At 46.2% G+C, this 27,771-nt stretch overlaps 2 protein-coding genes across 3 annotated transcripts in view; one reads left to right on the forward strand and one right to left on the reverse strand.

Moving 5' to 3' along the window:
- GPR22 (G protein-coupled receptor 22) overlaps positions 1–11,467 on the forward strand; it is a 29,279-nt gene extending 17,812 nt beyond the window's left edge. For both annotated transcript variants that reach the window (XM_086967168.1, XM_086967172.1), the window contains exon 2: positions 9,826–11,467. In XM_086967168.1, coding sequence (XP_086823294.1) covers positions 9,851–11,149 — 1,299 coding nt within the window. In that variant the 5' untranslated portion in view covers positions 9,826–9,850 and the 3' untranslated portion in view covers positions 11,150–11,467. The remainder of the gene's footprint in view (positions 1–9,825) is intronic.
- The window catches only part of COG5 (component of oligomeric golgi complex 5), a 1,241,975-nt gene that overhangs the window by 848,161 nt on the left and 366,043 nt on the right, over positions 1–27,771 (reverse strand). The window lies entirely within an intron of this gene.

Consider the following 27,771-nt stretch of genomic DNA (forward strand, 5'->3'; position numbering starts at 1 on the left):
AGAGCCTGCTTCTATTTTACAACCAGTGGAAGCCAGAATTCTTTGTAAATCTGAAGGAATAAATTGAGTGGAGCTTTTGCTGAAGTATTCAATACCAATTGCCCACTCCCCTTACTCCACTCACATAATGAGCCTAGCTGAACAAGGTGGCTAATGTATCGCCTAAATGTTGCATCTTTAGTATAAAGTGGCGAAGTTGAAGAAAGGGCAAAAATAAGATAGAGCGGAACTCTGACTTAGCCAGTTGCAACTGATTCCAAATTTTCATGGCCCCATTCAACAACATTTCTTTCAATAAGTAGATTCTGACCTTTTCCCAGTTTTTAATGCTCCTATTGTCAAGCTGCAGACCCAGCAAGTTACAATCGCCAATTTGAATTTCGGGGTGGAAAGGAGAACATTGAAACTCATCCTTTATTTGGCAAAACCTAAAAAGGATTATGTACAGACGCTTATACCTATAGCTTGTCCGGAGCTTTGGGATTTTAATGGAAGAAGTAAGCAGAATGTTGTTTTCTAGGAGCATTAGTATGAGATAGAAATTACCATCCAGATCCTGGGGTGCTACTACACGAACACACCAATCTAAAAAAACAGATTGAGAGTATTTTTTTAAGTTATGCAGCGCAAGTCCCTCATCATCTATCAGCAATTGCAGAGTTTCCAATTTGGTGTGGGGTTTCCAGACCACACAAATTTGTGCAAATGCCTGGTCGATTTCACTAAAATATCTTTGAGGAACCTTAATTATTACATTTGAAAATACATAAAGGAAAAGAGAAAGAATAATCATCTTAACTAATGCGATCCAACCAATAATTGAGAATAGGAAAGACTGTCATTGTCATAATAAATTCTTGGCCTTGAGAAGAGTTGGCACATAAGTTAATTGATAGAGTTGCGAGTTATTATGGGAAACAAAGATGCCTAAATATCTAATCGAACCCACCCTTTCAACTTTAGAATGCATAACAATAGGAAGTACTTGCTCCAGGCATCTGAATAAAAGCACTTCAGACTTTGTATGGTTAAGTATATACCCCCTAAAATTGAGAATGTTTTGGCTCTGGCAAATGCTCTAGCAATGTTTTGATCTTCTGCTGCCAAGTAGAGAATCAGATAATCTGCAAACAATTTGAGTTTGGGTGCCCCTGGCAGTGAAGACCTAATCTGAAAGTCTTGACACAGAAGGGAATTCAATGGTACGTTAAAGAGAGTGCAAACAGCACTGAACACATGGGACAGCCCTGACGAATGCCACACCTATTTTAAAAGCCAGCGCTCCCGCCGTATGAGAATTTATGATGACCTTTGCTTCTGCCTTATATAAATTCTGCAAAAGCTTTACCAATTTAGGGAAAAAATTAAACCTAAGTAAAACGGCAATTACATCTCCCATTGGATAAGTCGAAATCTTTTTTCATGTCTATCATAATGATCACTGCTTTTACGTTATTATTTGCAACATTATCGATAGCTGATATCAAGAAGGTGGCATTATTTGCAATAGTTCTCCCGGTAGGAAGCTACACTGATCTCTATGAATATTTTCTTGCATTAGGGTAGTAATACTAGAGGCCATGATCCTAGTAAACAACTTAAAATATTTATTCAGCAAACTAATGGGGCAATATGAGCCTGGCATTTTGGACTGTTTATCTTTTTTCAAAAACCTACCTATTACAGCCATAGGAATCTGGCTTCACTCCAGCATTTCATTTAATAGGTTGGCCAAAAAAGTCACTATTTGGGCCGAAAATATTTTCTATAACTAACAGCAATCCATCGCTCCCACAGGCTTTCCCGTTGGGTGAAACTTTAATAGCTTCCTGTATTTTAGCAATCATAATAGGGACCACCGCTTGAGTCTGCTGTTCTTTACTAAGGGTAGGTTGGTCTGTTTTTTTTTGGGGGGGGGGAGGTGGGGGGAGCGGCATACAACTTTGTATAGTACCTAAAGAAGACCCTATCTAGCTCCTCCATTTGGTCCCTGTCTTCGTCATAAATTGATTTAATGGCTGCATTATTGCATTGTTTCTTAACTGACAAAAATCTCTCAGCATGCTTGAACTCCTCATAAATATGTTGAAAGCATTTGTTCTGATTAACTATTGTCTGGGACTCACAATGCTTCTTTAGTCTCTGTCTAGTGTCCCTCAGTCTGGGCTCGGTAACTTGGGAGTTATATGTTAAGTGCATCTGTGTTGCTCAAGCTAAATCTCGCTGGAGCACCAGTGCCTTTTCCCACTTTAGTTTAGATAGGTTGACTTTATTGGAAATTGCTTACCCCGATGAAAGCCCTGTATGCCTCCCAGATGGAAACTGTAGATGCCAAGCCTGTATTTCTCTCTAGGAAGACTGTAAGATTAGCTTGCATAACCGCAACCCACCCATCATCAGTAAATAAAGCCTTACCTAGCGCCCATTCTGGATGCTCAGCCTGATTGGTGTTTGCCCTTAGTTCTCTCACCAGAACAGTATGGTCTGAGAAAGGGTTTGTGAGAATGAATGATTTCCCTCTAACCCATTGGTGTGAAATGAAGAAAAAGTAATCCTTCAGGCTGTATTCAATCTTTTGGAAAAGCAGGTGTACTGCTGAACTTTTGGGATCCTGTATTTTCCAGGGATCCACCAAGGCGAGATTTCTACCCATTTTAGCCAGGACTTTACAAGCCCTAGGTTTATTTTGGGCTTTATTCTTACGAGAAGAGTTCAGTTTTATGTCCTGTAAAATATTAAAGTCCCACCCTAGCACCAATAAGCCTGAAATTGGATGGAGTGCATTATAGAGTTATTCAAGAGCGGCTGTGTCATCTTCTATTGGGTCGTAAAAGCTAACCATGTGGAAGGTCTGATTTTCAACTTTCATACTTACTATAATCCACCTTGTCCTAGGATCTCTTGTGCCCTGATAGACTTCACCCAAACAGTTAAGTGTAATCAAAAATGCCCCCCCCTAACTGCTGCCCTGGCAGATGCGAAAAAAGCTTGGTAAATTAATCTTGCCATTTTAGGAGGCGCAGATTGTACCTTGAGGTGGGTTTGCTGAAGTATAATTTTTTGCACTTGGGCTGACCTAAGCCACTGAAGTGCAGATTTGAGCTTGATTTAATTGCCTACCCAATTGAGATTACATGAAGCTATCCTAATGAATTGTCTTACCCCCCCCCCTAGGAGCTTTTTAAGCTCTTACGGGGGGATAGCCCTCTTGGCTGTCCCACTACTAAAGCTTTGCCTCCCAGCTCCCTTTAGAGGATAGAGCCTTTTATAAAGAAAATGTGAGGTGCTTAAGCCTAAAACTCCCAAAATAGTGCCCCTTTCCGTCCCATCTTTTCTACCTGTGTTTTCCCCCCTTCTCACATCTCCGAGCCCCAAGTGACCCACCTCACCCTCGCTACCACTCCTGGAGCCCTATCCGTCATGGGCACCCTCCCGGGTGCTGACCCACCTTATCTCCCTCCCTTTCCCTCTATGCGAGTGCCTTGGTATGGCACTCTTTGTGCCCTTTTCCGAGGGAAGCAACAAGAAGCCATAATATTGAGAATTTAACCTAGTGCTAGTTACTGTAACCTGTAACTCTATTGTGCCTGCTATGAAAAAACACAAAATACTACTTTGCCAATTATCTCACATCACGGGCAATTCAAAAGACTTATGCCTCTGCATCCCCCCCCCTTTCCCCCCAGATTGAATATCAGAAACTTTTTTGCCTGGTCAACCAATAGAAATACGCGAATCCGGCCGTTAAAAAGACATCAAGCTTGGATTGTTGGCTAATACCGGCTGCAGCTACTAGATGTTTGAATTGGTCAATTAGTCCCACAAACTCTCGACGCCGCTGTGCTGCCAGGATCGACGGGTCCGAAAATATGCAAAAGTAGAGGATGTACTTGGTAGTAAAGGATTTATTCTCGATTGCATGGGACAGGACCTGTTCTTTAATCCATACATCATCAAAGTTGAACCGGATCGTTTGGGGATATTTCTCATTGGTAGATTCAACTGCTGGGACACAATGAGCCCGGGCGATAGTTAGGTCTCCCCCGCCCCCCTGCTGATTTGTCTGGAAGAACATGCTTACAGAATAGATCCAAAATATGCTTTGCAACAGATTGACCACCTTCCCGATCCTCCAGTATGCCTACGAACCTTTGATTGGTATGTTGGGCTCTGTTGTCAACCTCATTCAGTTTGAATTGGAGGTCATCCAACTCTACTTGGATTATCAAATAGGCCCCTTCTTGTTTATTGTGTGTGTCCTCCAGGGTAGATACCCTCAGATCCACCTGGGTTATACGAGAAGAGAGTTATTGAATATTGTCCTTAATCTGACCCAGATGCACATTAGTTGTTCAATGGGCATCTTTTTCAGAAAGCTTCATTTCGTGGAGTTCACTTAAGATCTGGTTCAACATTGTTTCTTTAGAGGGTAGCTAGTGTGGATTAGGTATCGTATTGACCTGACTCCCAGGTTGGCTGGTACTCATATTCATAGACAATCCATCATCTAATTTAGTGACTGCCAAATTTGTGCTCTGCTGACCTACTTTTGCTTGAGTCTGGTCCATCACATTCTCTTTTGACCCCACTTAAGAGCCCCCAAATGTAAACAAAGGGTATATCAGTTTCTCTTTGCCTGCTAGTGGATACTCCAGCATAGCTTTTGGCTGGCCCGCAAAGAGGTCTACTGTACAAATGCCAGAGGGAGAGATGTCGTCAGAACTTAATGAAGAGTCCATTATGTCCCCAATCTTCTGAGGTGGGTTGTGCCACGACGTGTCAGGGAAGCTGGCCTGCTGAGTTTCCGCCTGCGACAGAGTTTTGCTAATTTGGTCTTTCACCAGCTGATTGCGCCCCTTATCTCCTTTAGGATTTTTGAGAGTTCCGTTTCTCATTGAAGAGTCTCTTGAGATAAGTTTAATTGGAGAGCTGTTGAGTTTGCTAATTGGTTGCTGCTTAGGGCCTCCAAGAAACTGTGGGGCACGCAGGAGATTTTTCAGGGAACACAGTCAAGAAAACAGTCCCCTTTGGGTAGCTCAATCCTATAGCTCTCATACTCCTGCAAATAAATGATCTCACAAAACAAAAATAAAGCTAATTCTACGAATCCCAAAATCAGGAAACTCAATACGGGTCAGTTAATCCTTGGGTAGTATTATACATCAATTAAAAGCACATTGTAACACATAACATTGTAAAAAATAAATCATTCATATATTCAAAAAAATAAAATAGTTCAAATATTAGCAAATCTTTTCAAAATACACCAGAAAAAACATGTAATTATATTATATGTAGAATTAGCTTTATTTATGTTTTGGTGAGATAATTCATTTGGATGAGTATAAGAGCTATATGATTGAGCTACCCAAAGGGGACTGTTTTCTTGACTTTGGTCTATTGGGTGCCCTACCAATTTGGTGTTAAATGGGCCCATCTTTTTTTCTGTGATTTTTCAGGGAAGCCACATCTATGCTGCACAGACCGCTTCCGCATTTCCCCCGTTATTCCTCCACCTGAGACGGGACCTAAAGACCTTCCTTACGCTGCTTCAACCCCTTCTCCGTTCAACTATTTCAGATAACTAAGTGTAGTTGCGTTATTGCATCTCCCAGTGTGGTTAACGAGGTCATCAGTCTTGGTTAAATCACGCAGAGGTTTTTCGAGTTGATATCTATCTTCCCTGTGTTGCATACGCTTGGAATGTATGGCTATTTCCTTAAAGCACCTTGAGTGGTAGGCGGGAGAAACTTATCTCTAATGCATGCCAGACAGTGGGAGGGAAGGGGGAAGGGCAGATCCGACTTGGGCCCCCTTGCCTGGTCAGTCCTTTTCTTGAAAGCAAAGCCTACCTTCAGAGGCCCCCATCTATCCAGTGGCCCCACATGTTGTCCTCTAGAAGCAGCACCCACAGATCAAATCAGCAGCCCGAGGCAGAACACTATCCTTGGTGCTGCAACACGGGTATTGCAAATGCGATGAACGCAGGCGGCATAAAGCATTTGTCAGTATGGGGAAAAGAGCAATTCCAATCTCCTCCACCTCCCCAACCAGCGTCACCTGAAAACAGCACTATGCAACAGTAAGAGTGGGTAATTTAAAATGCAGCCGGTCTTAAAAGGCTGTTACTGGACACACTGGGTTTTTTTACGGGCTTGCATTGAGTAAGAAAGCACTAGGATGTTATAACGTGCTACTCGTTGCGAAAAGCAGCCCCTCAACTTACCCCCCCATAGTCGGTCCCTATCAGTGCTGGTTCACGTTTCAGTGATGTTTGCGCTGCACTAGTGCCAGCTAATCTTGCTTCTGCCTCCTCAGAAGCAGACTCAACCACAGAGCATGATGGGAGCTCTACACAGAAGCAGACTTAACCACAGAGCATGATGGGAGCTCTGTGGGAGTGAAGTAGTGTGTCTCACTGGTTAGAGGCGGCAGACCCGAGAGCAGAGGACGGCCCGGGACCAGGGTTCGATTCCCGGCGCGGCAGGTTTCCGGACCAGGGTCAGCGGACTCGATAATTCTCTCGCCTCGGTGCCCACTCCGATCAGCGATCACACTCGGCAACTCTAGGCATTAGCTTGCCTCATCTTCACTAACGGCCCCACCAGACCGCCGGGGATGCCTGGTCTCACCCTGGAGATACCCATTAAGGGACCATCTCTCAGGGAAGCCAGGAAGGGTTTCGCAGCGGTCGAAGCGCCTTGGGACCCTCCGGGTAAGTAGTGCGCTATATAAATGCCTATACATTTACATTTACATGGTCTGCCCTGACTGAGGAGGTTCATCTTTGACAGCAATCTCAATGAACCAAGTGATTGATAGTTTCGTGAATTACTGTAGGGAAAAGGAATTTCCAAAAATGTTTTGAAAACAACGGTCATGCTCATAAAAGCTAGCCCCGCCTCATAGAAACAAATTGTGTGGTTAGGATCTTAAAGGGGGGTGTGTTTGGGAGTTGGGGCCTTTCGGAGAAAGAGAGGGGTAGATATACAACTGTACATGGGGGTCTTCCCCCAGGTCGGCAGAAAGCAGCAATTCATACATTGAGACCTGAGGAGAAGGACAGGCGATTAGCAGCGCCAAAAAAGAGGCATAAAATAGCGGAGTTGGCCCAGCAGCACTGATGAAGTCGAAGAGCGGGGCCCAGAGCTCAGCGATACCAGTGACCGATATTCAAAACAGAGTACTGACCATCCCCCGGGGATCACGCCAGTAGAACACAGAACCCTGACCTGTGCGAGGGTGCCTGACCCTAAGATGGCCACCTCTCGGGACATCTGACACCAATTTTCTAATAATGGCCACCATGAGTGGGCCCCTTTCCAAAGCACTCCTTCTCCCCTTGTTGGGGAGGGATCCAGCATTTATGACTTGGAGTCTCAGAGACCCCTCTAAAAGAGTCCACAGCGACAAGGGAGTCTCACACAGCGGAGGCCTGGGATTTTATCCCATTACCGCTGGTAGCACAGCACCGTATACCGTGACGGCGTGCTTGATGGAACTTTTGACTATGCCTCCCCCTATGCGGAAACGATAACCTTTCTGTATGTACTGAGTTGACTGAGCAACCTTTGGCCGATGACCGGTGGAGCTGTCCCTCGCAGCTATAGAGGAGTTTGGCTCTGGTTCACTCCTCGGCCGCCACCTACCCAGCGGGACGTCGGACACTGTTTTTCCTCGTCTCCCTGCTGTGCCTCCTACACCCATGCTCTCTTCTTCACTCCATTATTCTCCGTTTACCTACTCTATTCCTTCCCTTCCTCCCCTAATCTTCTCTCCCCTTGCCTATTTTTGCCCTCATGTTTATGCTATGCTTTTGTGCTCTTGTAATTCTTGTTACTACGCTTCAGTAACTGATGTAACTTTGTAACCATGTTCTGAAACAATGTTTCTTCCTCATGTAAAGCTCTCTGATACCTCCGGATCTAGCCAGCGCTATATAAAACCCAATAAATAAATAAATAAAATAAATACATGCACCAACAACTGATAGAACAAAGCTCGGGTTCATATGTTGATAACATCACGTGGGTGTGAAATGGAGCATGACGAGAATATAATGTGTATTTCCTATTGACTTAAAACCCCAATGAAATATGTTTAAAAAAAAATAGAAAACATTAGTGTGAGCGCACAAACCATTGCTTACGCGAATAGCTTCGACTTTATAGGTATTTGCCTCCATCAGAAACAGGACTAGCATCCACACATTGAAAAAGTGAAGATTACTTTAAAGCAAACGTCTTATACCAAAAGCGATAGACGCTTTATCAAACAAGAGGCATTTTTGTATCTGCAGCTATCGTGCTGTAACAGGACCATTTTTAAAATACGAAGGTTTGCCATCGATGCAATTCCTTCTAAGCACTGTTCTACACAAGTATATTGGAACGTGTATGCCTTTTATAAAATCCGAAAGTTCGACATCAATGCAACTTATCGCTGACTCTTAGAATTTATCGCCTTTTCTAATGTGATTGTTTTTAATTAAGAAACCCGATACTGCGACATCAAACTATATATCCGTCATATATACAATGATCATCGGCCATTAAAAATAGCACATTCTTTCACTTGCAATGGCTTCAATCAGAGGTAGAACCGTATCACACATTGTGAAAAGCTGTCTGTGGCTATTCCTGACAAAGGCGCTGTTGGCGTCAAAACACGTGTCGAAGATTTAATTATTGCCACTTTTTATTGTTATTTTTAACTGTCAATACATTAAGTCAACTGTGTTTGAATAAATTAAATCTTTGTTAACATTGAAAATGTATTATGTATCATCGACAATCTGATGTCTTTTTAACAGTAATTTGCCTTTTGTTTCTTTTTTTGAAATGTATTTTACTTATGTTTGCTATAATTAAAGTTAATGGTTGAATACGCCTTTTTTTAGTTACACTGAGATTTTTTCTTACTATTTTTAATATTACATATAATTTGTTCCATTGTGATAAATTGTAGATTGCCTAGGAACGTAAACCTCAAAAGCAAACGTCTTGTGCCATAATGAGATTTAAGCACAAGACTGGCAGCTTCAAAAGCTCACATCAGCAGTTCATGCCACACAGTTTGGTATTCTAACTACCACTTACCTTGACATCAAAAGAACTATTGGGTACACTCTACTTATATTTAATATATCTGGAGGCACGGCATAATCTTTATGTAAAGTTTAGACTGGATATTCTTCTAGCTAGAAAGCACCAAGCAAATTGTGGTAAATTACTCTTAAAAATTGATCTCTGTAACACTAAATTTGGCGGGAAATACACCATACCGCGATTTATGCTGCCACAAAGATTTAGAACGGACCTCAGAAATGTCTTTCAACTACATATAAAAAGTTTGGTATGAAACCCATACGGAAGCCATAAAGCTCTGTTATCGAATAATGGGCATCGAGTTTATCATCCTATATATGGTTTTCCTGGCTGACATTGAGAAAAGGTGCATAAGGGGATGTATAATTACATTGCACTAGTTTTTATTTCTTAATTTAAACATTGTGAAATTTAGGTGCCTAAAAAGAGACTGACTTTAAATAGGCCATTCACTGGTCAGTTTTTGTATGGATTTTTAAATTAGTGTGGTGTGACAATCTTGAAAAAACTGGCACTCTTAACCGTGGTATTTTAGAACTACTCCAAACGTGCAAAAGATTAGGTTCATTCTTTTTAATTGTGAAAACGTAATGATTTATTGCTGTGATATTCATAGTTGTTGCATACCCTATAAACAGAGATATTTGCAAATGTCTGCATTAATGAACACCATTTCAAAGTCAAACCAATCAATGTTTGGTTTCCATTCACCTTTCAGGAAACAACCCAACTGTTCGAAGAGGATGTGTTTCTCGTTCTTGCTGGAAGTCACCATGCAATCTGAATTGAACATTACAGTGCGAGATGACACTGGTTACATCAACAATATGTACCGGCCACTTCCATATCCACTGAGCTTCCAAGTCTCCCTCACAGTGTTTCTTATGCTAGAAATAGTTCTGGGCCTTAGCAGCAACCTCACTGTTTTGGTCCTCTACTGTATGAAGTCCAATCTTATCAATTCAGTCAGTAATATCATCACTATGAACCTCCATGTGCTTGACGTGATCATCTGTGTAGCGTGCATCCCTCTGACAATAGTTATACTCCTGTTGTCACTGGAGAGAAACACTGCTCTGATCTGCTGCTTTCACGAGGCATGTGTCTCGTTCGCTAGTGTGTCCAGTGCAGTCAATGTTTTCGCCATAACTCTGGACCGATATGACATCTCTGTAAAACCGGCCAATCGCATTCTGACCATGGGAAGGGCTGTGATATTAATGACCTCAACATGGATTGTGTCCTTCTTCGCTTTTCTCATTCCCTTCATAGAAGTCAGCTTCTTCAGCTTACAGACTGAGACAACATGGGAAAACAAGACCCTTTTGTGTGTCAGCACAAACGAGTACCACACTGAACTGGGCATGTACTACCATCTGCTTGTACAGATTCCAATCTTTTTTTTTACTGTTATTGTAATGCTAATCACTTACTACAAAATACTCCAGGCATTGAACATACGAATAGGTACAAGGTTTTCTACAGGTCAAAAGAAAAAAGCCAGGAAAAAAAAAACAATTTCTCTGACAACACAGCATGAGACCACAGATGTGTCACAAAGCAGTGGCGGACGGAATGTGGTTTTTGGGGTAAGGACTTCAGTTTCTGTCATCATTGCTCTACGGCGAGCAGTAAAAAGACACCGCGAGAGACGCGAGAAGCAGAAAAGGGTCTTCAGAATGTCTTTGCTGATCATTTCAACATTTCTACTTTGCTGGACGCCACTTTCCATATTAAACACTATTATTTTATGTTTGGGTCCAAGTGACCTCTTGGTGAAGCTGAGATTGTGTTTTCTCGTCATGGCATATGGTACTACAATATTTCATCCATTATTGTATGCATTCACAAGGCAGAAATTTCAAAAGGTCTTGAAAAGCAAAATGAAGAAGCGTGTGGTCTCAATAGTGGAGGCAGACCCCTTGCCTAACAACGCAGTGATACACAACTCTTGGATCGAGCCTAAACGAAGCAAGAAGATCATGTTTGAAGACAGCGAAGCACGGCAGAAATGTCTAGCACCTCAGGTTGTCACTGACTAATACACAAGGCAGTTTACATCAATCACTAAGGGCAAACGCAAAACGCAAAATGACATGGCTGCCGTATAAGCAGCCACAGGTTTTTAAGAACTGTACACATTGTACATTTTGCAATATAAATGTTGAAATAGGTAAGATTATAGATTCAGTTTCCTCAGTAAGTATTGTAATTGTCGCATGGCAATTTGTTATAGTAATACAGTGATTATTTTTTCAATAATATATTCACCGCAAGACATTTATGTATAGCTCATATTTTTTAAAACAAAATAACAATAAACAGCCTTAAAATAATCAACATCTCGGAAATTAAACAAGTATTATTGGTCTTCTTAAAGTATTCATTAAATGTACGAGTTTTCAAATGCTATGATAAACTTATTTAGTGCAATAGTTGGACTCCTGCGAAAATACTTGTTCCTAGTTTGACATAAAATGTTGGTATCACAAGAATGCTAATTGAGTAAATGCTCACTTGATTGTGTGTGACTTAATTATCTGTGGATTCTATACTGTTTTTTCATTTTCCTTTGCTACCTTTTTCTACATGTAGCGTTCACTGACTTATATAGGCGTGACAGCTTTAACATATGCGGGTAGGTCAATGGTCATTCTTTACAATACCTCTTTTATCCTAAATGTTTTAAAATGTATCTGGAGATCAGTGCTTTGTGAAAAAAAATCACAATATTGGCATGAACATACATTTGAATAAAGAACCAACATGGAAATATCGACCTTCAAAATGCTCACGCTCTCAGTAGGATAAATAAACACTTGCTGAAAGGAACCACACCCATGAAAAAGGAACATACACATTGCAACATCACAGTCACTGCATTTCCCAGATCATAAAGTTATAAAATCCCCGGAGAGAGAAAACTACAAATGAAGTTGGGGCAGTAAATGGCCTTCTGAGCGTCATGTTGGTTGGCGTGTGGGTGCAAAACAATCCTAGCTGACTGAGCTAACGTAAAGGAAGCTGCTTTACGCAGTCACAGGAAAGCAAGGCCAGGCAAGTGAAGCTCGTCTTATGCCAGGACATTATAAATAAATAGTTTTAGAGATTTCCTAGTGGATATAGCAGTTATTTAACTAGCGCCAATGTCCAAATTTAATATAAAATTAATTTTAAAATGACATATTTTACAAGTAGTTTATACAAAACTAATCACGTTAAGGCACTGAAGATAATCAACAGTTAAAGGTGACAAGATCCAAGTTATGTATTGTAAGGGGAACAACGTTATCATATAGCTGTTCAGACTATTCATATAAATAACAAAATGTTTAGTTTGTGTTACTTAAAGATCACAAGGTTGACTGGAATAGACCCTTTATAAAACAGCACCTACTTTAGTTAAATATTATCCATCATGCACCATTTTCTCAACATAACAATTTGCATCTGTAGATTGGAATGTTCATAATACGATTTTGTATATTATGTATACAATTTTACAATTAACCTTTACCACACACTTTTGAATATGAAGTTAGTCTCTAACGTAAGAGAGAAAGGCAAGTTTCAGAGCCTATAATATGAAATATTGAGAATATGATAAAAGGAAAGTGGGTGGACGACCCTATAAGTGAACCTTGCTTGCTGTGGAAGAAATTTAGCGATGTCATAGGTCCATGAGCTTAGAGAAGAAAGGTTTTGGTCCGATAAATTCTAAGGAATAGGGGGTCACACTGTCCTAATTGATTTCTGTAAGGCTTGGTAAGCACTTCAGAGGATCTTGATTTGCACATTGCTCTTCATCCTCAGTCTCAGTCCAACGAATTGTATTTGGTGTTTAAACATTTTCAGCAGATCTTTTGCATGACAGTTTAGTTCTACTACCAAGTCAAAAACATCTGCCACTTGGATTCTGTTTTGGTAGTGCTGCATGATACCCTGTAATAAGAGACCATGTGTTCATTCAAATCATTGGCCTAGAACTATTTTCTGTGCTTGGCATATCAAGACATCCTTGCCTACCAGCGAGAGTCCAAATGTATTCATCTTACATTCTTTGAAGTATCTCCCAGTTACACCCCGACAGTGGGCTATTCAGATCTCATGCTGCATGTGACCAGAAATGCATTGGATAATTACAGCAGACGTCTTGGTGGAAGAATGGCTTGTTCCTGACTGTAACTGCTGGGCTAAGAAACAACTATGATTCTACATACTTAAAGGGATTGACATGTCATTGATTTCACATACTGGTTCAACATATGTTTAGCCGGGCAGTTTATCCTGAATATTTTGCCTTTTAAGCAGGCGTAAAGTAAGGAATTCATGCAGGATTTTTGTAAAAATGTTGTTCTCATACAGGAGATGTCCATTTGTAGACAGTATAATGCAAAAGGGTCAGATAGTATTTTTCAAATTTGCCAAATTCATACCATCCTGATTGAGTTGGAGCTGAATTTTCTGCAAGGTTAATTTCAGTATAGAACATCCCAAAAGAATGCCTATAAGTTTCCAACAATTTGTTTGAACAGAGACGTGCGTGGTTAAAGGGTGGGGTGATGAAACAGTGGGACTCGACAACAGAGTAATCAAAGACAAAAGAACACTCAACTTAAATTTAAAAATGAAGAAAATCTCTGAGTAAGCAATATGTCTAGATATTTAATTTTTCCTTGACACAACTAAAAGTACAAATCGCAAGATGCAGAGACCTTAATACAAATCAAAGAATACGTATGTCTGCATACACAATATTGGACCTAAATAAGTACTTTTACAAAAATGTTGTTTTTAAATCCCCTAACTCAAAGAGATATACATAATCGTATAAAGTCATATGGTGATTTAGGATTAAATGTAATTGAAATTTTTAAAAATAAATTGTGAAGGATTTTGATATATTTCTGCCTTACGTCTCAAAATAAGCACAATACAAGCTAAAATTATGCAAAATTGATAAAAGAAGGTTTGAAAGTGACTAACTAATTTCACACTTCTAGAAGTTCCATTCATTAGTTTATTATTCTCCAGGAAATTATTTTTACAATTGTACCACAGGCTCCACATTTTTCCACAGCATATAGGAGTACCCTATAAGTCATATGAACACAAGGGATAGAAGCTGAAAAATGTCAGGTGGGCAGAATGCTGAGGAAACCAGTGTGTTGGTGATGACACCTTTTAGTGGGCCAGGGCTAAGAATATACCAGTGCTACAAATGTGTGCATATTCCAGCATCTAGAAGAGATCTTGAACACCAGAGTGCCTACATGGATTTTAGAAAGAATACCTTGCAAGACAGCCCAAAAATATTCTTGTTTGAAAAGAACAAAGAACATAACATGCAAAATCATCCGGTTGATTGCAAATGTGAAGGGGCCAAGATAATGCATTTTATAATCTCAGTTAAAAACTGTAAAATGAGATGATGTGTAAAGAGATGTCATTTGAATTTATATTTCTTTCTTATGAAGGTGTATTATTAAAACCAGCTTTTCCCAATGTAATTTAGTAGCAGAACCCTGCATCTGCGATACCATTAAACGGAGAACATTGTCATGCAATAAATTTAGCATAACGGTAGAGTATTGCACTCACAGAATTCCAACAGAAAGAGATACAAAACCAATTATCCAAATGTGTCATCAATTTACTTGAGTCTCTTCGGTCTGAAGGCCTTTGACTTGAGCTACCATAATGAGTACATTCACCATCTTCTTCATATGTTCAGTTAAACACCTTGTGTATAAATTGCATGTTCATGGTTTCAACAAAATTACATTTACATTGTTCAGGCCTACCATCCGAACATTGTGCCCAAAACATACAGTGTGAGAGAGGATTCAAAGGTAGACTATCTCAAGTCTCTGAGCCTTCAGTTATCCTGATATCCCAAATGTTCATACAGAATCAAAATAATTAAAAAAATCATCTAGAATATAAAATCCATAAAATATCAATAATAAAATGGAACCAATTAACAGACTATTCATCAGTGGCTAAAAATGGATATTTACAGAATAAAACCATTAAAGTTTTACCAGCCATTCAGTGCATAAAACAACAGATTTTGAAATGCTGTCCATAAGAAAACGTTACAGCAGAGCCCAGGATACAATCATTATATTAAAGGCATGACTGGTCATTAAACCATTTTCGAGGGGTCTACCCTGCTGCCAAAAGGCATACACTCCTTACACAAATATCTCAACTTGTCTCCAAAACCTTCACATTTCTCTAGACCCTACAGATATACAACCACACTTGAAAAATAATAAAGGCATTAATTGATTATAAACTGCTATACTAATCGACATCTGGGTCTAATTAACTATCTAAACAATGCAGAGGTATACATACTTTGCCAAGTTTTCAGGATCCCACTCCGTAGCATATGCACTGCTTATACGTGAGGATGTCAAATTACATTTGAACTTCCTATGTTCTTAATACCCCTGTAGGTTATTGTAGTATATTGGAAGAAGGAGACAAGCTTCTTTAGAGTGGTTAAGCTTTATTTCATAAGTGCGAAGCGAAAAACCCAACAGCAGTGCTAGGCTCTCCCCCCTGCCAACGGCTGTCCCCAGAACGCTCGGCTCGAAGGCACGAGAGGAAGCTGCCCCGAGCCCAGCACGAGACAGGGAATCAGACATAGGCAATGAATATAACACATCTCCTTTCCTTTGACATAAAACAAAAAACAAAAATTGAAAAGAATGGAATAAGTATCGATTTAAGAAGTAAGATGCTTCAAACGTGAAAGTTATGTGGTTACAGAAACAAAGAAGAAGGTAGTGTGGTTAATGCAGTAAAGAGATATTAAATATGCTAACTACTATATGCTAATAACTGCAATTATATGCTAATAACCACAATATTACCCACTCCGTTCCTAAAACATCAAATAAAATCCTTCAAGTATGTGGGTGGTCTTCTCACACGAATAGGTCTATCCTTTTTCCCTTCAGTAACTTGACGTGAAGTGGATGGTGAGTGAAATAGAGACAATTTTGGAAAAGGTGATGGACAGAGTTTCTGAATGATGCAGAATACTCCTACCCAGTCAAGAGTTCAGGGCTTGATCCATCACCATTTTTTAGCTCACTGCACCATCCCAGCTCAGAACCTGGCTATATGCAAATTAGTCTGTTCCTGTCCCAGTGCATGATGGGAACAGGGCAAACCAAACTACCAAGCCAATTCTTATACTGGGAAGGAGACAAGCTTCCGGGGACCGGTTTCTGGCATTTCAGCCGTCCTCGGCCCGCCTTGCTTGAATCCTGATGGTGCAATGAGCTAGGGACTCACGTCTGAGTATACAAGTCAAGTCAAGTCATAAAATTTGTATAGCGCACTACATACCCAGAGGGTTTCAAGGCGCTTAGGGAGGGGAGGATGATTATTTGTCAAATATCCATGTTTTAAGCTGCTTTCTGAACGCTAGGTGATTCTGGGTGAGGCGAAGGTAAGCGGGGAGTGAGTTCCATGTCTTGGCAGCCAGGTATGAAAAGGATCTGCCTCCCATGGTGGTCTTGTTGATGCGAGGTACAGTGGCAAAGGCTTGGCTGGAAGAGCGAAGTTGGCGGGAGGGGGTGTAGAAGGACAGACGAGAGTTGAGGCAATCTGGTCCGATGTCGTAGAGTGATTTGTGTGCGTGGGTGAGCAGTCGGAAAGTGATCCTCTTATTGACGGGTAGCCAGTGGAGGTCTTTAAGGTGACCAGAGATGTGTTCGTTGCGTGGGATGTCTAATATGAGCCTTGCTGAGGCGTTTTGGATTTGTTGTAGTTTCTTCTGGAGTTTAGCGGTGGTACCTGCGTAGAGGGTGTTTCCGTAGTCCAGTCGGCTCGTGACTAGAGCGTGGGTGACTGTTTTCCTTGTTTCGGATGGGATCCAGCGAAATGTTTTTCTGAGCATGCGAAGAATGTTGAAGCAGGAAGAGGATACGGCGTTGACTTGTCTGGTCATTGAGAGTGATGAGTCCAGGATGACGCCCAGGTTCCGTGCGTGGTCTGTCGGGATGGGTGCTTTTCCGAGGGCTTCCGGCCACCAGGAGTCGTCCCATGCAGAGGGGGATGTACCTAAGATGAGGACTTCTGTTTTGTCTGAGTTCAGTTTCAGACGGCTCTGTTTCATCCATTCGGCGACTTCTTTCATTCCTTCGTGTAAGTTAGTTTTGGCGGTGCTGGGGTCCTTGGTGAGAGAAAGGATCAGTTGAGTGTCATCCGCGTAAGAGATGATGTTGAGGTTGTGTTGGCGGGCGATGGCCGCGAGGGGGCTCATGTATACGTTGAAAAGGGTGGGGCTGAGTGAAGATCCTTGTGGTACGCCGCAGATGATTTCAGAGGCCTCGGACTTGAATGGTGGGAGGCGGACTCTCTGGGTTCTTCCGGTGAGGAATGAGGTGATCCATTCCAGTGCTTTTCCTTGGATTCCGATGTTTCTGAGGCGTTGTAAAAGGGTGCTGTGGCAGACTGTGTCGAAGGCTGCAGAGAGGTCGAGGAGGATGAGGGCGACTGTGTCTCCATTGTCCAGTAGAGTTCGAATGTCGTCTGTTGCAGCGATGAGGGCGGTCTCAGTGCTGTGTTTGGCTCGGAAGCCAGATTGTGAGGGGTCGAGTGATTTGTTGGCTTCGAGGAAGGCGGCGAGCTTGTTGTTGACGGCTTTCTCGATGACTTTGGCCGGGAATGGAAGGAGCGAGATGGGGCGGTAGTTTTTGAGTTCGGTGGGGTCTGCTGTTGGTTTTTTCAGAAGGGCGGTGAGTTCAGCGTGTTTCCAGTCTTCTGGGAAGGTAGCGGAGTTGAAGGAGCAGTTGATGACGTCTCGGAGGTGCGGTGCTATGACGGAGTCTGCTTTGTTGAAGATGTGGTGAGGGCATGGGTCCGTGGGGGATCCAGAGTGGATGGAGTTCATCAGGCGGATGGTGTCCGCAGTGGAGATTGGGTTCCAGGCGTTAAGGGTGTTTACGGGGGGAAGATGGTCAGCAGATGATAGGGTGGGTTGGCTTCCGGGTTGGTTGTCAAAGCTGTTGTGGATGTCAGCAATCTTGTTGTGGAAAAAAGAGGCTAGGGAGTCGCAGAGGGTTTGAGAGGGGGTGATGTCGTTGGAGTTGGCCGATGGGTTGGAAAATTCCTTGACGATGTTGAAAAGTTCCTTGCTGTTGTGGGCGTTGTTGTCAAGTCGATCCTTGAATGCTGTTTTCTTGGCTTTTCGGATCAGTTGGTGGTGAGTACGGGTGGCACTTTTGAAGGCGTCCTTGTTGCTGGTGGATGGGTCTTTTTTCCAGGCCTTTTCAAGGGAGCGGCACAGTTTCTTGGACTTCTTGAGATCATCGTTGAACCATGAGGCCTTCTTGTTGCCAAGTTTGTGTTGACGTTTTTTCAGTGGTGCTAAGGTGTTGGCGGTGTTGGATAACCAAAGGGTGAGGTTTGAGGCGGCTTCGTTGGCGTTAGAAGAGAGGGCTGGGGAGGTTCGAAGGAGCGATGTGGAGATCTGATCCGTGGTGATTTTGTTCCAGTTTCTTTGTAGAGTTGGTTGGAGGTGGATGATGGGTTTCGGCTTGTTGTAGGTGAAGTGAACGCAGCTGTGGTCAGTCCAGAGGAGATCCGTAGTGTGGCTGAAGGAGACGTGATTGCTGGAGGTGAAGATGGGGTCGAGTGTGTGACCTGCGATGTGGGTGGGGGAAGTGACCAGTTGTTTAAGTCCGAGGTTGGCGAGGTTGTCTAAGAGGGTGGCGGTGTTGCGGTCGTTGATCTTTTCAAGGTGAAAGTTGAGGTCTCCCAGAAGGATGTAGTCTTTGGAGGGGAGTGCGTGTGGAGTGATGAAGTCCGTAATGTCTTCACTGAATTTTGCGCGGGGTCCTGGTGGTCTGTAGAGGAGGGTGCCTCTAAGGGTTGTCTTGGGGTCGATGTGGATCTGGAAGTGAAGGTGTTCGGAGTTAGCGAGGTTGGCGTCGGAGCTGGTAGAGATGCGGATGGATTTCTTATGGACGATAGCGATTCCTCCTCCTGTGTGGTCGGTGCGGTCCTTGCGTGTGATCTTATAGTCATCAGGGATAGCGATGGCGATGTCAGGGGCGGAGGAAGCGTTCATCCAAGTTTCCGTTAGGAAGGCGACGTCTGGAGAGATGGTGTCTAGTAGATTCCATAGGTCAATGGCGTGTCTGTGGATCGAGCGGGTCTTGAGGAGGATGCATTGTAGGAGGTTGGGGTCGGGAATCTGTGGTGTGGTCGTGGCGGAGATGTTGTCGGTGCCGCTAAATTTGCAGGAGAGGGGGGCGTGGCCAGCAGCCGACGATGGTGGCAGCCTAGAGGGAGAGCTCCGCAGCTGAAGCGGCCTCCAACGAAATCCGTCTAACTATCCGACACATTTATGTCCCAGGCGGGAAGGTACTGAGGTCCAGGACCGGGCGGCAGAGGTACGGCCAAGCGGAAAGAAAATCCGTGACCGGGGAGCCGAGATATCACTGGCCCCGAGTCGGCCCTTGAAGGGAGCCCAAGCCGGAGACTGACCTAGACGAAGGAGCCGGCAGGAAGTGAGCCGCTCCGGGCGGAGGGCCGCCGGAAGCACCCGCCCGCGACACCTGCGGAGAGAGAGACTCCCCGACATCTTGCGGGACTATCCAGGCGCAAAAAGCCCCGAGCGGGACCCCGGGGGCCCCCGCGCTGAGTGGCGGGAGGCGGATCCGGCGGACGGAGGAACCAAGCACGGACGTGCGGAGGGAATGAACCTGCAACAGTACCCGCCATCTTAAGGACCCGGCCGGGTCCCTGTGCACAGCCGATCTGGTGCGGACATCGCCAGGGAAAAGCAGGTACCATCGCGGCACGGCAAAGCGCCACCCGATTCAGCGACCCACGACTCCGGTCCCCCTCCCCCGCGGTGTGGGGGCGCACTGCACCCGTGGGGGCCACGGTGAAACTAAACGTGACGCTCTATCCCCGGAGTAGCCACAGCAACTGCGACAGGGGACTGGGCCAAAGGAAGACACACGGGACTGGTGCAGGCAGCATACGGCGCTACGTGACCCCCCCCCCGCTGAGTGGAGGCCCCTATGCGACACGAAGTGGAATTTTATCCCCGGGCAAGGGCCGAGGTGCCGGGCAGAGAGGTGGACACAGCAGCGGCGGCAGGGGGGTGAAGGCAAAGGTCTAAAGAGACCGATCTCGGCGCTACAGACATTGAGGGCGCACCTCCGCGGCCAGCGACCCGTCGATACCACGTGGTGGGGCAAAGCACAGTCCAGCGACCGAATATAGAACTGACCAGAGGGGCCACGCGCCACCGCGAAATAAGGCAGGAGGCGAGACTGGAGGGCCATACCCTGAGCGCCACGACCAAAGGCGCACTACGCGCTGTGTGAGTCCGGGACGCTGGTAAAGCGAGGGGCTGCCCCGGAGAGGAGTGAGGGGCACGGCTCCACGATCAAAATGGCTGGCAAGGGGCCGAAGAACAACGTGACGCAGTCCCGCCTTGATCGCTTCGCATATGAGAAACCCGTCACCCCCCCGCCAGATGCCAGGTCACAGGCGAGCAAGACAGTGGAGGCGACGGGGGGCAAGAAGGCTACCCTGGACGATGTCATGCGGGCCCTCACACAGGTACAGGCCACGGTGGGGTCAATCTCAGCCGAAATCACGCTGATTAGGGCAGACTTCCACAAGCTGACGGAGAAAGTGAACACGATGGACGTCGTAACAAAAGCCTTGGTGGAAGATGTGTCGGAGCTACAGGTTAATATGGAACGTCTTTCAAAAGAGAACAGGGAGCTGAGAGACAAGCTCGACGACCAGGAAGGACGCTCGAGACGGAACAACATCCGTATAATAGGTGTGCCAGAATCGGAAGACACGAGGTCAATGGACCTCTATGTGGAGAACCTAATCAAACAGCACCTCCGACCGAAGGGACTCTCCAATTTTTTCACGGTGGAGAGGGCGCACAGAGTCCCTGGAGGGCGCCGACAAACGGGTGCCAACCCCAGGCCGATTATAGCACGACTCTTTAATTTTAGGGATCGGGATGTTATCTTGCAGGCGGCAAGAACCTCACCCCCCGTTAAGATTCAAAACGCCACGCTAGCATTTTTTCCGGACTACACGGCGGAGGTCGCGAGGAGAAGGAGAACTTTTTTCGAGGTCAAAAAAGAACTGAGAGCCAGAGAGATCCCTTATTCAATGCTTTTCCCAGCAAAACTTCGGATTGTGGCCGACAATAAGACTTGGTTTTTCGACACCCCGGAGGTGGCACGGGAATGGCTGGAGGGTTGGCGAACGACAGGCCACCCCCGTCGCTCCAACAGACAAGCCAAAAACCGTAATGGAGGATCACAGCAGGGCCTGCAATCGAACGGTGCCGAGGCGGAGCCACTTTCGCCATTGTCAGAAACTCAAGAGGGGGGCGACGACGGAGAACAGTGATCCACGGATACTGTCCATTTGAACTGCAAATACCGCGGCCCGAGAATGCCGCCTTGGACACTGGACTGAGGGCCTCCGCGGCAAGGGAGGGGGCCGCCGACTTCGGAGCATCCTTCACCCCAGCGAGCAAGTACTATGTTATGGGTTGGGTTCAAGCACTCTGCTAAGTTGGGGGGGCGGGCAGTTATGAGTCCGTGGAGCAGGGGGGCAGGGAGGGGGGGAGTTGGGGGTAGGATGGGGTTATGGTTTTTAGTTTATACACAGGGTCAAGATTGCTACAAAGGGGCACATGCACACAGAACGAGAGTGTCAGGATGCTGCACGCAGAGTCACTACACGGATCTCCTGGTCCTCCATACGCATGACTTAGTCCGCATACACGTACACGATGGGGGAGGGCACTGATGTAGGGCGGGCAGCCCCGTTGAGCCTCATGTCCTGGAACGTGAGGGGTCTGGGCGACAAGATTAAGAGAGGGCTGGTTCTGCAAAGTATAAAACGGTTAAGTCCTGCCCTGGTCCTACTACAAGAAACACACCTCACAGGCACGGCCACAAAGGCCCTAGACAGGAAGGGCTATAGTATGGTGGCCCACTCTGAGTTCACGAAGGGGTCCCGGGGCACCGGGATACTAATTCACCGCTCGTCCAAGTTTATACTCCAATCAGTGACAGTGGACACACAGGGCCGCTTCGCAGCGGTACATGGACAATGGGAGGGAAACCCACTTAACATAGTATCGGTATACATCCCACCGGCACTACACACTGTGGCCTTCACGGACCTAGGTAAATTCCTACTAGACCTTCCGGAGGGGGCCCTTGTACTGGGCGGGGATTTTAACGCAGTGGTTCAGGACTCCCTAGATCGATACCCAACGCGCACACAAACACCGGCACACTCCAAATTGCAGGACTTCATGGAAGCACAGGGTTTAGTGGACATATGGAGGCGACTCCACCCAATAGACCGGCAATACACATACTACTCGGCAGTTCACGACAGCCTGTCGCGGATTGATCATTTCATGTCGTTAGAGGGGGGTCTCCTCACCTTCACTGACTCTCAGATTAGACCGCGAGGGGTCTCCGACCACTCCCCGCTGACACTGACTCTCTCCAGTCTGGAACGGACACGTGGGCGTATCTTCCCTATATACCCGGGGTACCTCGGGGAGCCTGACATAGCCAAGGCCTTGAAAAGAACTACACGATCCTACCTCAATGAGAATAAAGGTTCAGTAGAATCACCTACGGTCCTATGGGAGGCCTACAAAATGGTACTCCGCGGGCAGGCGATCTCGGTGATAGCGCAGCACAAGCGCACACGGCGTCAGGAACTGACAGATCTGGAGGGTCAACTTGACAAGGCAACACAGGACCACGAAGGGAACCCAACTGGGGACACACAACACGCGCTCCGACTGGCCCAACAGCGCCACACCGACTTTCTGCGCCGCAGAGTGAGGGAACATATGTCAGCAACTACGAGTAGGGTATATGACGTGGGCGACAAAGCGGGGAGGCTCCTGGCATGGTTGGAGAAAGCGCGGGGAGGTCAGAGGGCCATACTCCGGCTGAGAGACTCTAATGGCGAGTTACACTCTAGTCCGGCGAGCATAGTGGAACTCCTGGCAAACCACTTCCACTCCGTGTACACCCCTGAGTATGAGGTTACACGGGAGATGGCAGAGAGCTCGCTCACAGGAGTGCCGACTCGCACTCTCACCCCCGACCAACGTGAAGAGCTCGACTCCGACCTGACGGCGGAAGAAATACAGACTGCCATAACGGCACTCCACCCGGGGAAAGCGCTAGGTCCTAATGGTGTGCCGATAGAGTGGTACAAAATTATGTCCGAAACGCTGTCCACGCCATTGCTTGATATGTTCCAGGAGTGTCGGGAACAAGGGCGTCTGCCTCCTGACCAACGTACGGCCACGATTGTCGCGATTCCCAAGCCCGGCAAACCCCCTGAGGACTGCGGGTCATACCGCCCGATCTCCCTCCTTAACGCTGAGAGAAAGATCCTGGCGAAACTATTGGCCACCAGGCTCCTGCCTCACCTGACGCATTTAATACACCCGGACCAGTCGGGCTTCATGCCGCACCGGAGTACGGCACTGAACCTAAGACGGCTGCACGGGGTGCTGGCCCGAGCCCCGCGGCTGGAAGAACCAGCGGCGGTACTGTCACTAGATGCCAAAATGGCGTTTGACATGGTGGAGTGGCGCTATCTCTTTGCGGTTCTGGAACACATGGGTATTGGCCCGATGTTTATATCGTGGGTCAGACTACTGTATACAGAGCCCGTGGCGAGGGTAACCGCAAATGGCCACATATCAAGAGAGTTCTCGCTGGCGCGGGGTACGAGGCAGGGGTGCCCACTCTCGCCACTGCTGTTCGCCCTAGTGTTGGAACCATTGGCCACAGTTATTAGAACCACCCGGCTGCTGAAGGGCGTACAATGGGGGGGCGGTTGGGAAGATAGAGTCTCCCTATACGCCGACGACATGCTCGTCTACCTCATGGACCTTTCGAACAGCATCCCGGTCCTACTGGCACTGTGCGAAACCCACGGTACAGCCTCAGGATATAAACTTAACTGGGCCAAGTCCATAATCTTCATGGTGCAGGGTGACCTGCCTGCGTTGCCTGAGGATTGCCAATTGCTCGTAGAACACATCTCCTTTAAATACCTAGGGATCTGGATCACGAAGGACCACTCAACCTTTCTGGACCTGAATCTCAAACCCCAGCTGGACAGGCTGAAAGCGGATGTGCGTCACTGGAAAAATCTTCCCTTAACATTATTAGGTAGAGCGGCGCTCTTCAAAATGATGGCGCTGCCCCGCTTCCTCTATGTCCTGGAAAACACACCGGCGATGGTCCCCGTATCACTTTTCCGCCACGTGGCGGCACAATTATCCGGCCTCCTGTGGGGTGACAAACCGGCGAGGGTAGCACAATTGAAATTGACCAGGGACTGGTACAGTGGGGGAATAGCCCTCCCCAACCTCGAACTGTATTACTGGGCCGCTCACCTCAAGGTGATTAACCAATGGGTCCACGCGGCACACGACGACCCGGCGTACGAGGCGGATAGGCACCAGCTGGGCGCATCCACCCTTCTGGCCCCACTTTACAACAAAGGACTAGTGAGAAAGTTAGAGGGGCCTACCAAGCACACAGTAGCCATCTGGCACAAGGCGCAGAGGCGGCTGACATGGGAGGGAGTGATCACTAACCTCACGCCACTGTGGGACTCCAAGGCCCTCGGCAACCTGCGCAGTTCAAAAGGGTTTGATCAATGGGATACCATTGGGATCTCCACGGTGGGCGACTTATGGACAAGGGATGGAGTGCTCTCCTTTGCGACCCTGAGGGAGCAGTATAGCCTAGAAGTGACCGAAACATACAGGTACATACAAATCAGGCACGCGCTCTTGTCGGTGTTGGAGCCAGGGGTGACGCTTCCAGAATCGGCTCCGTTAGAGGACCGATTGCTTACGGATTACATGGAGTCTAGTGCAACCTCCCTCACCTACCGCAAACTGATGAACAACCTACCGGATCCCCTTGCAAGGCTGAAGGAACACTGGGAGGATGAGCTAGGAGACCTGGATGAGGCGGACTGGAACGCAGCCCTGGCATCACCCAGGGAGGCGGGCATTTCCACCCGATTCCGGCTGGTCCAACTCAAAGTACTACATAGGGTCTACTACACCCGCACTACATTATACAAAATACACAGAGCAGACCACCCGTATTGCTTGAGAGAATGTGGAGGGGAGGGTACACTGCTCCACACTATATGGACCTGCCCAATTATACAGGAGTACTGGAGGCGTGTCACACGCACAATAAGTCAAACCCTCCAGAGCCCATTCACGCCTGACCCCAGAATTTGTCTCCTAAATGTTTGGGGCCCGACAGACTTATCATTGACCGCAAAGGGCTGGGTGGTCATTGGCATAATGCTGGCAAAGCGTGATATCGCGAAAAACTGGGGGGCACTAGAGGCACCGACGCTGGCACAATGGTGCAGGAACATGGACGTGCTCATGGTGACAGAGAGGGCAGTGTATCGGCAGCGACATAATCCACGTAAATGGAACAAAATTTGGACACCGTGGAACACTTACAGGGGGGACATTTGTGAGCCTTTGCCTGAGGAGGAGGAAGGGGATAGCTCGGGGGATGAGGAGGATCTGGAGTGATGTAGGGGGGAGGAGGAGGGCCCAGATATTCAACATGGCCCCGGGTCATAGGGGACGTAACTGGAAGCATGAATGAAGTTATCAGAGACTGTGTTGAGGGCTGATGGACGTCTGTAAACACACTAATGCTGAAATAGACTACTGTTCGAGATCACTCACTGCAACCCTTAAAGTAGCAAGTTATATGTTGGGGGGGGTAAAATTAAAAAAAAGTTGCTCTATTACTCGTGGGCAGCTGAATGTTGACGCTGCCCTACGGACCAATTGATTGTCGCTGTATAACATGTGGTAGCAACAACAAAAATAAAATGTTTAAAAAAAAAATTTGCAGGAGAAGCAGGAGAACGGTCCATGAGTGTGTCCAGGAGCGGCTAGGACGCAGTTGGGGGCGCGACCGGGGTTAAGGGCTAGGAGGGTGGCGGCATCGTAGGTAATGCGGGAGGAGTGGGAGGGACGGGGGCCAGGGGGTCTGGCGCTGGGCGCGGTCCAGGCGCGGACGGGCGTAGACGGGCTTACCTTTGGCGCACCTTCGGCGCGAATGGGGCGCGATCGCTGCGCGTAAACGCTGCACGCGGGAACTCCTGTCATAAATGGATGGTGGAGGGGGAGGGGCGAGGGCGCTTCAGCTGGGAGGCGGGCTAAGGAGGACGACAACAACACTAAAATGGAGGTGGAGGGGTCAGGGCGGCAGGAGAGCTTGGGGGGGAAACGCAAGTACTGCAACAGGGTCGCGCTGGTCAACAGAATGCAAATTAGCAAAAGCGGCGATATATAAATAAATTAAACAGCAGAGTCACGCTGGCAGTAACACACTGCGAGTGGGCAGATCGGCAAAATCAGCAGATAAAATAGGCAAAGCAGCAAACAGAATGGTCAGAGCGGCAGTTCTAACACGCAATTATTTCCAGCCAAGATTTGAGCAAAAGCGCTGCACAGACGATACCTTAGCAGCAGGGGAGCGACCACTCAGCTCGGAAGCGTAGAGCCCTCCCACACTTAGTGTGGATAAAATCAATTTTGGAAAAGGTGATGGACAGAGTTTCTGAATGATGCAGAATACTCCTACCCAGTCAAGAGATCAGGGCTTGATCCATCACCGTTTTTTAGCTCACTGCACCATCCCAGCTCAGAACCTGGCTATATGCAAATTAGTCTGTTCCTGTCCCAGGGCATGATGGGAACAGGGCAAACCAAACTACCAAGCCAATTCTTATACTGGGAAGGAGACAAGCTTCCGGGGACCGGTTTCTGGCATTTCAGACGCGAGTCCCTAGCAAATGGTGCAGTGAGCTAAAAAACGGTGATGGATCAAGCCCTGATCTCTTGACTGGGTAGGAGTATTCTGCATCATTCAGTAACTCTGTCCATCACCTTTTCCAAAATTGAGTGAAATAGAGACCTCTGAAATCGAGACCCCTGACTCTTGTCAGCTTTTTGGCACAATGTCACCCTCCGGAGATTCCATGTCTGACCATTCTGTAGTTTTACATAATTCTCAGAGACCGACTTCACCTGAAAAGGTCCTCTGAACTTGTTGAACATTTTGAGATTCCCACCCGGCTTGACCTTGACCAAATCTCCTTCAGAAATGTTAGTTCTACATATTGTGGGAGAATGTTGGTGCATTGCGAAATGTGGTTTTTGGATCCATGTGGGAAGTAATTTCGTTCCCGCTAATCTGTGCCTCATGAGCTCAAAAGGTGTTTTTTCCATGTTTTGGTGTACAGTAGTGCGGTAAGCCCAAAGCATTTCCTTGATTTCTCTTTGGAGTGATTTGAAGCAAGGGCAAGTTGCATAGTGCCCTTGACCAACCTATTTACCCTCTCGCACAAACCGTTACTTTGGGGATTATAAAGTGAAGTTCGCAAGTGTTTCAGACCCACATGTGCAAAATACTCTTCCATCTCTTTCAATGTGAACTGTGTGCCATTGTCTGACAGGACTACAGCTGGAATCCCTTCCCTTCTAAAAATATCATTAAGCACTTTAATGGTTGATTGTGCATTAATACTCTTTAAAAATGCA

The sequence above is a fragment of the Lissotriton vulgaris genome, chromosome 1_1 (assembly GCF_964263255.1).
Source record: "Lissotriton vulgaris chromosome 1_1, aLisVul1.2, whole genome shotgun sequence".
Classification (NCBI taxonomy): domain Eukaryota; kingdom Metazoa; phylum Chordata; class Amphibia; order Caudata; family Salamandridae; genus Lissotriton; species Lissotriton vulgaris.